The 12028-nt window shown below is 39.9% G+C and overlaps 1 protein-coding gene across 1 annotated transcript in view; it reads right to left on the bottom strand.

Moving 5' to 3' along the window:
• Positions 1-528: 528 nt before the first annotated feature.
• map2k5 (mitogen-activated protein kinase kinase 5) overlaps positions 529-12028 on the bottom strand; it is a 46940-nt gene continuing 35440 nt past the window's right edge. The window contains exon 22 of the mRNA XM_046393258.1: positions 529-3147. Coding sequence (XP_046249214.1) covers positions 3037-3147 — 111 coding nt within the window. The 3' untranslated portion in view covers positions 529-3036. The remainder of the gene's footprint in view (positions 3148-12028) is intronic.

Below are 12028 nucleotides of genomic sequence, written 5' to 3'. Positions count from 1 at the left end.
GAAGTCAATGTCGTAAGCATTATTGTGTATCGAAGTATACTGGATTATGCTTGTAAATGTTTTAGGTACTCAAAACCAACTAAGAAACTGTACGTAACATGAAACAGGGACAGCTGGTAAGCTTTCCAGCATTTTCCTAAATGTTCCGTTTTCTGTTTTCATTGCACATTTATAGCCAGACTTCAAAAGCGCTACAACTTTAAAAAGTTAGCAAAATCGAGAGCGATACAGGAAATGAGTGACAAGAATAAAAGTCAACAAGACGTCAGTCGTACAAACGCGTTTAAGTCCAGAGAAACTTCATCTACAGAGAATCTACTTGAACCATCTGGGCTGATGAAGAGAAGTCAGAAGGTGATATGTTAGTTACAAATACTCAAACGTAGAGCGTATCCTCAATACGATTGACTCGTGAAGCAGTGAAATCTGTTCTCCTTTCAAAATACAATCACAACATGTAGACGGAGATAAAGAAGAGAATATATGGTACAACATAAAGTGAAATGAATCTCAAGCTTAACAACATGATTATGTTTAAATACATTTTATTATTACTTGTGCATTATGGTTGGAATATGTGCCAACACAGATAAGTACAGAAAAGGCCATAATCAGTCAGTAATGTATCAGCACTAATATTTCTGCTGAGTCCCATCACTGACTTAATGCTTTGTGGTTTTAGCAAAGACAGGAAAAATAACAGGGCTAGAGTCACAAGAGGTGATCTCTGTTATGTGCAGGCTGAAAAGTAAAAAAATAATAATAATAAATATTTTCACCGATACTGCAGATGCATATTTAGAAATCACAGTCAATGAATACACATTGCCAAACAGTAAAATATCAGAAGATTTGGAGTTTAAAGTACATGTGTTCAGATAAATGAAAAAGTTTTTTTTTTTTAAGTCATTTTTTGGTTTCATTTGGGTTTAAAGAATACATTAATATTTGCAGAGTGTTCACGAGCAACCAGCGGCCACTTCACACTCCTCCTATTTCGCAAGCATTCATTAGTTTTACCACACTGCTTAAGTTGCATTTAAGGACAACTTCTGTCTCGCAGATGCACTGATAATTGTGTAGAATTTGATTTACCCACAGTGACAGTTAATTCAGATATGTGTGATATAATGAAGGGTATATTTTCAATTTTTGTGCAACTGAGGAAAAATCCATGTCAATATATTCCTGTTATGGTTTTCACTTGTTGACCTATTATGACCAATTACACTGCAGTGATGAGCAGTTAATGTCAGTATGGGCTGCTGTATTTAACTTTCATGGTAAACAGTTTTGGTTAGTATTTAAGATATTTTTAACTGAATGATTTTGTATTTATAAGAAACAGAAATCCTTTGGAACAGAAATCTGATAAAATACTCCACTTACTAGCGTGCACCAAAACTTTCTACTTTCTAGTTCTAGAAGCCAGTAAGCTGACCATGAGCTAAAACTGAATTGGATTTCCTTTTTTTGTTTTCAAGAAGATACTGGAGCTGCCACTCTGCCATTTTCAATCAGTTTTCCACACACTGCTTTGTCGGCCATCAAAAACCAGACAAATTTCATATGTGTGTAGTATGGATTTGGACACAGCAGAGTACACAACCAGCATACTGAAGAAAGTACTCACCACATGTATAACAAAATGATGCTTTAAGCCTTTTTTGTTGCCCTGACATACTGCTGTTAGGTTTGTTTCCAGCGATGCTCCCGCTGCACGCGTCACCGCTGGCTGTGTTTCCTGTGCCTTTGTGGAAGTAATGGCATTTAATTGCACTTGAGCACGACATATTTCAACAGCTGCACACAAAGACATTGTCAAAGCAATTCATTTCAGTCACTTTACCCACTAAGTGCGCCTCTGTCAGGAGAAATCCATATAATTCACCATTTGGTTCGTCAACGGTCTTTGGCGTTAAGTGCACTGCATTAATGCTTCCCCTCTACAGCACTGCCTATCAGCTGATCTCATTAGGCAACGCAACAGAATTGTATAATTTTGGTAAAGCACATGACATATCTTCCTAAAGGATTTACTGATGAAGAAGTGGATAAAACAAAAGCTTAAAACTGGTTTGCAAGGGGAAGAAGAGTTACGGATCATGTTGCGTTTGCGTAAATGGCTGCTGAATGAACACGGAGAACTGCTCCAGCGCAAGTTCCTCTCCGACCGTTCATTCAAATGGAAATAAAAGATAAAAAGGCAGGATCAAAATGGAAATAAACCCTGGTTCCTCCCGGTGGGTGTGAACAATGAACCGTTTTGTCATTGTCCGTGTCAACATTTCACTCCATTTTAACACTGCAGAAGCGTCTCAAATTCTTTGATACCACAGGCTTGTTGTTCATTTAAACATTCCTTAAGACAGAGACCGAGCTTTGTATCCTCACAGGATTAGGAGACAACTGAGTACAAATGTTCTAGTCCTGGTATCGAAACTAGTAGTTTTTCTTTTGGGGGGGGGGGGGACCCTTCCTGTTACAGGTACAACCGAAGTTTGCTGAGGTATTAATTTACACCACTGGAAAAACAGGCACACACATGGGCAGTTACTCACAGGCAAAAAACCTTAACATTCACGAGAGGGCTGTCAACAGTAAAGCACAAGCCGGTTATTTGAGATCCCATCCCACAAACAGAGGATGACTGCCAGCGTATTGCAGTCTTACACTCTGAAGTTATTTAGTTCAGTTGGACCTGCGACGCTCACTGGGTTTCAGTATACTCCTGAAGCACGGCGGGATGAAGCTGCAGATGGAGACCACCGCAAGTAAAGACAGCGCAGGTTTCTGTGCACGTTTTGGATGCAGATATTCAGAGTTCAAAGGAGCTCCTCAATGTCACAGCGCAAGACACATAAATACTTCGTGTGAGATTTACTCACAAGAAGTATTCGACATCTAGTGATATTTGTCCTTGTATATAAAGTCACTTGTACAGTGCACATGGACGTACTTGACCCCGAAGCCGTTAAGTGTTCAAGGTTTGGGATCAAACGTCCTGGTCCAACGTGGGCGGACAGCAGGAGGACGTCAGACGTGTCCCTGAGCCTGTTGAGCTCGTCTCTCCTCCAGACAGCGACAAACCCACATGGAAACCACCTCTGCGTTTCCATCGTTATACTGAATGATGAATGAATGTTCCTAAAACATTAAGAGAAAGACAGAAGTGTTTATTTATTTATTTATTTTAGAACTGACAAGTTTGGTTTTATTTTGTATCATAAAGAAGACAAACAGCTTAAAAGCAAAATTATTGAATTTAAAGGTTTAATTTGATGAATCTGGATCTAACGACGAGGAGGAAATTAATTCAAAAGGTCAGAGTTTAATGACAATTTTTTTTCAAAATAAAAGTAATGGCAAAGATGCGGCTGATTATTCAAGTTAGGTTTTGTGAGTACATTATTTATTTTTTTGAGACTAAATTGCAGAGACGTATCCAGACAGACTGCACTTTATGCACCACACATACGACCTTGAGAATAAGTGCCATCCGTGGTAAATACGGACTGAAGTGGGTGTGGCAACCCAAGTAATAAGCTTTCATAAAAACAACAACAAAAAGATGTTCCCATCGCTATCAAAAATGTTTATAACTGCTCCGCAATATCATTTTTATCATCAAACAGATTGAAGTCACAAAAATTATTACAGCTTTATGTGAAGTGTACGGTTTAGTTCTACTTGTATAATTATTCTAAAGCATAACTCAAGAAATAATAATAAAATAGAAATAAACAAAACAAGAACACCATTAAACCCTCTTAAATATTTATGTCCAACAGATTTGGTATAAAAGCCACACGTTTAAGTAATGGCTTTTCAGGTCATTTTTAAGAAATATCTTTAATGATTGACATGAATCATCACAGGCTGTAAAATGAGCTTTGTAATAAAAGGCAGCAGTGGCAATAACACAAACTGTCAACCGCTAAGAAAATCTCAGGTAAATTAGTCCCCCCACACCCCAGATTTTCAACAAAGAGTCCAGATTTTTCATCAGTGATGGTGATCAGCAAGCTCTTGAAAAGCCGTGACCACGTCTCTGTCGGTTGGTAGCTCATAAAGTTTGTTAAATGCTTGCGGGGTTCACTTGTTACTGCCGCAGGGCTGAAACAGAGATGTCACATGTGATATCTCAATGACAACAGTCCCAATCACCAGCCTCATCTGGGACACTTTCCAGACCAGAGCCAGAGGTCCCGGAGGTCGCAGAGAGGTCAGAGGTGAGAGGGGAGGGGGCTGTAAATGAGACACATCAACTGAGACTGACCATGAATTTTATTTGTGGTGTGTGGGTGACCAATTAGATAAACAGCGCCGCGGCCGGCCAGTTTAAATGAACTTGTCAACGTTGATTTTGCTGATATACGTCCTGAAGACTGTCCCTGCTAATAGCTCAGTCTGAGCGTGAGCAAAGAAGACAATGAGTATATTGTTATTAATTTTGTACACTTCTTCTTCAAGGCCAAAGCCTGCAGCTTTTCTTCTCACACTGTATGGATCAGTGGGCCACAGTGTAGGTGCTCACACTGAATGTGAGACATAAGAACCACAGTCTTTTAGTAATGTCCAGTGACAACTTCAGTGAAGTTTCAGAATCAGAATCACAATTCCTTTATTTATCCCTGATGGGAAATTCTTATTATTTCTTCTTCTTATTATTTAATCGAGCAAGACGGCTCCAAAGAGTTTTAGGCACAACATGTAAAATACTGCTCAAGTAATATCAAAACAAGCCGACTACGATTTACCATGTTTGACAGCAGATATCAAACCTCAGAACAGCTCCAAGTGCAAGAAGGCCAACCACATTTCTGGACATGTCAGAAATCCATCCAACTGTGTGCGAACCAGATCGCTGATCATTATGGCAATTAATCATGAACTGTGACCCTCCTCAAAATGGACAACTGACCTGAAGAGGAATTTCTGAGATCTGAAATGATCAGAAATTAACTGGTGTCTGTGTATATGTCAGCCAATAATAATGTTTTAAAATGTCCATTTGATATTTAGTGCTTGAAAGGTATTATTGTAAAAAATACTGTGTTTGGTCGGGCTACAATACAATGTTTAAAACTAGAACAAAGGTTATTAGACTCATTACTTCACTTATGGATGAGCACATTTTTTCATAAAACACTGAAAATATTTTAAAGTGAGCCTAAATATTCGCAAATGCCTTTTACAATTACTTTACTGCGCTTTGCCATTAGGGAAATAAGCCCATTCTGTCAATAAGAATATCATACCTCACTGTAACAGTGACGTTACCAGTTTGATTTTTTTGTTTTTGTTTCTGGGGTGACACAATGTTAAAAAAACTCCACAGCAACATCCAAACTGGTGTAGGCATTGTAAGATTAGTAGGACAGACTGGTAGTGATGGTCCACTTTCTTCCTCCTGGGAGGCTTCTTGTCTATTTGCGGTCACACTGGAAAAGAATATGTGCATGTATCTAAAAGGAAAGTCACATGAAGGGTGACTACAGTGAACAGTGAAGTTACTGTAGCATCATGATTCCTCTATGAAATCTACCAAAATCAAACTGTTTGATTTTGACTGTTGCTCACTTTGGTTACTTTACAGTGTGTGAACGTTCAGTCGCCACATGTTTATTCTGGTGTAGTTTTATAGTTTGAAAGAAAATGGTAACACATTCCTGAGTGCTCTAATCCCCGACGAACTAGAGATTGTGAAGGACTTGGGGGGAGCCCCATCAATCCTGTTGTCCTTCTAATGGGCAGCTGGGGTTAACACAGTCTGAGGTTAATTACTCTCATATCAGTGTGAGCTTGTGTGTGTGTGTAAGTATGAGACGGGTGGAGTGGACGCTCCTGGGTGCCCCTATGTGCTGGATACCCATCTCATCAATCATTCTTCCTTGCCTCAGTAAAGAGGGACTGATACCGAAATAAAGAAGAAAGTCCTGAGTGGTGTTTTAAATTCTCTACCACCACCTCTGCTCCAGAAATTAACCCTGACAGGCCGGACACATCTGCTGGAATCTGACCTGGATGAAGGTGCGTGGCTTGTCAACACGCACTCACACACCATACATGCACAGACACTGCACTATACTCCACCCTGCACTACCTTACTTTGAACTACCTCCAGTAAAGTATTTATTTCACTTATTTTATTTTGTGTTACCTTATTCTATTTTATTTTTATTATTTTTTATTTTATTTTATTCTTCAATTATATGTTACTGTTATGTTCTATGTATGCACCAATCACCAAGACAAATTCCTAGTAATGTGAAACCTCTTCACTTACATGGCAATAAAGTCTTTTCTGATTCTGATTCTGATTCAGAAGCACGACATTAACTCACTCCGAGCAGTTTTGCGTTTGAAGCCGTGGTTCAGAACTGAACGTATCCTTAAGCCAACACAAAATACAGCTAATTAAATGTCATCATATAAAATCAAAAAACTAAAAAAATAAGAGAAAGAGAGAACCAGAGACAAACGTCAAAGCGTCAAACTTCATTTCACAGGCCCTGTGTTGAGACTGTTTTATGAACTGGTGTTTCCATGACCAAAAATGAACTTCCTGTCTAAACACTTAAGCCAACATGACCGAGAAGATGGAAATTTAAACATCTTTAATTCCATGACTACTGATCAAACTCCGTCTGCAGTCGCACTACCAATAAATCGACCTTGTTACGATATTTAACTGACTTACTTCACTGCGGTCTCAGCAAACACGAGGTAGCAGGCACACTCAGATTTTACGTACCGAACTCTGCTCTGATTATCCAGTGTGGCACGAACTGCAATCACATCAAGCACGTTTGAGGGAGTGGACTCACTACAGATAGAGTTTCCAGACAGATAAACTGCTTCAGATTGTCATTAACGTGCCTTGGGTTGATGCAGCCGCATACAGGTACACACAAACACACCCTGATATTAAGGATGTAGTAATACATCCTCTGTCTCTCTCTCTCTCTCACACACACACCCTAATTAAACTACTTGCAACTTAAATATGAAACCTGTAAGCGAAGTGTTATAAATACCGAGTGAATAACCACTCCTTAGGTCAGTGAAGGTGCTGTGACTTTCTGCTGTAGCAGTGTGAGGACAGAGGTGAGATTGGGGGGGGCAAGGACTCATTTAAAAGTTACATTAATCACCGTCTGGCCACATCAAAATGGGATAATCACCTGCAACTGCTCCGCTCAAACAGAAATGGCCCAAACCCAGGGGAAATTCTACCTAAGTCTTTAATTGTTCGAAGCCTTTGAAGGGTCTGTTTAATCTAAGATTAATTCATGCGATTTTAAATAACTCTATGTTTGATTAATATGCTCAGAAGAAATTAAAAGGAGTTTGAGGCAATTATAACAAGAGACTGGTCACCACCTCATTAGTGATGGAATTGGAGGAAATATGGTGTGTTTGTCAGTGAGTGTGTGTGTGAGACGGAGAGAAGGGCGAGGAGGCAGATAGAATAACAGGGTCTCTACAGATCTGCATGCTAACCACTTGCTCCCTCCGGAAACTGTCTGGCTATAGCTGCTGTGCGCATGAATGAAATGTACGTGTACTTTGGTCGATCTCAGCGCACAGAGATCTTCAGAGGACTTCTCTTAGTGTTACACTGTTGTTTCCCCTCTAAACTTAATGATCCAAGCATGTAAAGCTCCTTCCAAATCTCTCTGGGTTTATGTCAAAGAAGACCCAAGGGATGTGAGAGCTGTGAAAACATTCAGCAGCAGAGGGGCTGACAGAAAAGTTTAAGGACGAAGTTTGAGACGTGTACCTCCAAATAGGTCCAATGATATATAAATCCGCACGGGAAAATCCTTTTTGCACATATAGCAATGTAAAGAGTTTGACACGTATTCCTCGGACACTAAAAGTACTCCCAAAGTTTGGGACACATGACAACTTCAACTCAACTTCACCAACAAGGACCAGTGACTTTATAGTAAAACCATCACCAGGTCTTGAGAATATCACACATCACCTCTTCTTTAATAGTATCACATGATCTGCAGACATGAAAATGCTGAAGAAATTGGGAAGCAACACTCTGAGAGCGTCTGTCATATTCTGTTATTCTGCGGACCCCAATCCACTGCATGCAACATCTCATACATGTCTGTTTCCACAATGTGGTGTCACTAAGTAAGTCAGTAAAGGACATTAGAATCTTTTCAGTGGCTTCTTCTTCAAAATAAATAAATAAGAAAGTTATAAGAAACTATTTTGTTGTGAATAGAGTTAATGAATGGAGGAATCAGCAGTGTGGATGGTAAGGGTCAGTGGTTACTAGGTTGACATGATGTAGTATAACAATTATCCACAGTTGTTGATACCGAAGCTGGAAGGGGTCAAAACTTGGTGCTGCTCAGCTTCTCTGTGTTTTTGTGTTTCTAAACTCGATTTGAGAACAGTCCGAGACAGGAGGGGCTCTTTTGTGAGAAACTGAGGGGCTCATCTGGTGTTTCCGGGGTTGAAAGGGGGCAACGAAATTTGTGTGTGTATGTGTGTCTATGAATAGAAAAGCAGAATAGGAGGATTGCATTGACAAGGGTGCTAAAAGGCTGTGTGAAGGCTGCTGGCTGGGGAACGGGGGACGACGAAGGAGAGGGGAGGAGGGAGAAATGAATTGTCCATCGAATCTCAATCAAAGACAATAACAGTGTGGGATCATGCGTCTCATACACACAAATGAACACATGCAAAAACAAGCGCACAGACATGCAAAACATCGATACACCACTTGTATTTGGCCCTGCAAATCTATTAATATGAAGCTAAATGTAATGAGTCACAAACGCTACATTTTCTGTCTTTTTTCACCCCAGCGGTTAATAAATAAGGAAGTATGTGCTGCCTGCAGACCAGCTCTTGTACTGAAAGAGACGAGGGAGGACAAAGAATCAAAAGCAGGAAACCTCAGACTGGACAGGTCATCTCCAGCTTACATCCTGGGAGCAGGCCAATGGAAAGTCTCCTCAGCTGACTAACGTCATGAGCTTATGATGACAGGATAGAGTGTCCACAATGAAAGATGCATTAGTATGAGGACAGAAAAACAGACCCACTTTTCTGTCTGATGTGATTCTTTACAAAGGAAGGGACTTGAAGAAATGGGAAGAAGAAGAGGAAGAAGAAGAAAGGTCTCTTACTGATAAAGCCTTGACTAGTTTAGCATCCAACAAAGTGACAAACTGATTATGAGTCATGGTGTAAACCATCTGGGCTCAGCTTAACTCAGTGTTTCCTTTAGTGCTGAGACTTCTTGGTAAGGTATCACATTAAAAGCCACACATTTACTTGTTACATTTTGTGTGTCACTAAAAACTCAACTTTTTTTGAAAATGCTTAATTGAGGCAGTAATGACCAAATGTGTGCCAATTCACCAATCGATCAACATATTAAACTTTACAAAAACAACATTTTTGGAGGATTGTGTTTGTGTATCAGAATGTGGTGAAAAGGACACATTGTTTAATTTTGTTTCATTCTATCAATGTTGGAATTTCTTCTTTCACTGCACCTCTTAGCTGCAAAAAATGAAAAAAAAAAAGGTTAAGTTAACCGGATGAATTATAAAGAGTATGAGCAAAGCATCCAGTATAAGTAGTTGTGGCAGACTGTTTACAGCTTCAGGAACGAAACCCATCAAGAGCAGGCATGCAATCAAACAGCAGCCCTTTAAAGAACATCTAATAGGATAAAATCCCAGCGAAAACAATGTCAATAAAAGCTATACCAGTGATTAGAGAAACCACATGCTGAAACCTGATGAGCAAGCTAGAACTACTAGGTGAGTTTGTATGGTCATAAAGTGACATTATTTGCTCAGTTTCTACACTTCTGTGTGATTTCCCACATTAGCTTCCAGGAGAAACGAGCTGCAAAGATAAAAACTGAGAGCAAATGGTGGCAGTTTCTCTACAGCGCACGAAGAGGGAAAAAGGCGAGCTGTGGCTAGGTGCATTAACATACAGATAGAATAGGTAAAGAGTTTTAATGTACTCAGGAGGCTGGGGGTAGCGTGAGCGGAGGAGGAGGAGGAGGAGGAGGAGGAGGAGGAGGACGGAGAGAGAAAGACAATCAGCAGGCTGGTGCCACAAAGGCAGGCACCCGTGACCTTATATCTGAGTTCATCGTGGGCAGAGGAAGAAATGAAAGGCCTACAGGAAGACAAAAATATAGGCAATGGAAAGATGAGAGATGGAGTAGAAAGTGTGAGTAGAAAAAAAGGGAGACATAACAATGTGGAGAAGAGTGTGTGTCTGAGCAATGATGATGACCGGAAATATTGGGGGGTGGGGGAGGGATACAGGAGGAAAAGGAAGCTACAAGACAACACTTGTGCTTCCCAACAAACAAGAAGGAAAAAAAATGGCAGGACTCGCCAAGTCATCATCCTGTTAAGCAGAGTAATAAACATTCTTTCTTGTAGTCTAACACGGGCTGCAAGCTGGACGTAGCACACATGCATCACTGAAGAGAGCATTCAGTTTACCAGCTGGAGACAAGAACCCTAAGGAGACTTGCAGTTTGTAATCTCAAATTATGGAGGATATTCTGGTTAACACAAAAATTATATCATATATATATTATAGAATTAAATACATATTGGAGTGTAGACAAACTGATCAGAACCACTGGATAATATTTAGGTTTACAGAGGATCCTGGGATCAGTGGTATTCATATGCTGATGTTATCAGATAAATGTGTGTGTGTTGAAATGAAGCTTTGGCTGTGAAAACAAGCCATGGAGAACACAATAAGCCACAAGAGCACAATGTGAAAGTGATCTTATAATTCAATCTCTTCAAGTATTCAAAGTCTTCGCCGTGGAAGAATAAACAGAAAAGCAGCAGAGAAGATTTGTCAAGCGCACAGTCAGCCAGTCGAAGAAAAAACTGGAAACAGAACAGATTTTTCAGCCAAACTAAAACTAACATCCTCTTCACTAAAACAATTATATAGAAAAATACAAATATCCACCAAAGTAGTAAAAGGTACCACTCAACAAACACAAAGGTAGATGTGTCCAAGCAAATACAACGAGCAGAAAACAACAGAAGAAGTGCGCGTCTCACCCTCCACAGAAACACTTTCTCTTTTTCTGGAGGGAAGAATTCGAGTGTCTAGACAACATTTCCCTCCACTCCTCCCTGCTGGTGTGAGACTGAGAACATACATCCTGTTATCAGCTCTGCATTTACACCCTCCAGCCCTGCGTCCCCCACTACACAAACCTTCAGCCCTGCTCTCTCTGGGGACCTAACTGTCGCTGTCCTTGGTCCTAAAACAGAAACCTGAGCGTGTTGCAGCTCTTAAAAGGCAATCTGTGCAAACTGCTGAAGCCCCGCGTGCTACTGCTAGAACAGAGAACATCATCGAGACACGTGACAGCACAAGCAGGAACTTTGAAAACTGTGCTGTACCAGAGCCACAATGCACAGAATCTATAGACACCGTATAGACTGATTTGTTTTGATTAACACGTTTGTATATTTTAAGTGGAACTCCTTGTCGATGGCATTTTAAATTTGCATAATGCTATTAATGATAACAAAAAAAATAACTTTATACTTTTAATATTCTTAATGCTGGGAGATAATTTATCAGGGTCTCAGCTTCTCACATTTTTAAAATTTAGACTTTTTAAAATTTAGATTAAGAGAACAACGGAGCCCATCCAATTAGAAATTTCATTATTTCAATGAGAATACTTAAAGTACACACTGCCACGGGCTATTTTACCTTACATGAATGAGTGCTGCAACGTGCACATAAACTACCAAAAAGGAAAGGTGGCTTATAACATTCTGAAAAGGACCAGGTGATTCATATTTATGAATAAAAAGAAAAACAGACTCAGTCAACCCAAGTGTTACTAACTTGAAGAGGAGACATGGGGTCACTGTGGTGACAGCAAACTTTTAGATTTTTAAGATTTAATTATTTGTACACTAAGATGAAAGACAAGTAGTCTACATGGTGCTGGGAACGAACACACACACACACACAG

This window comes from Scatophagus argus, chromosome 1, assembly GCF_020382885.2.
Source record: "Scatophagus argus isolate fScaArg1 chromosome 1, fScaArg1.pri, whole genome shotgun sequence".
Lineage (NCBI taxonomy): Eukaryota > Metazoa > Chordata > Actinopteri > Scatophagidae > Scatophagus > Scatophagus argus.
Note: the sequence above shows the minus strand (reverse complement) of the source record. Positions and strands in the feature narration are given on the sequence as shown.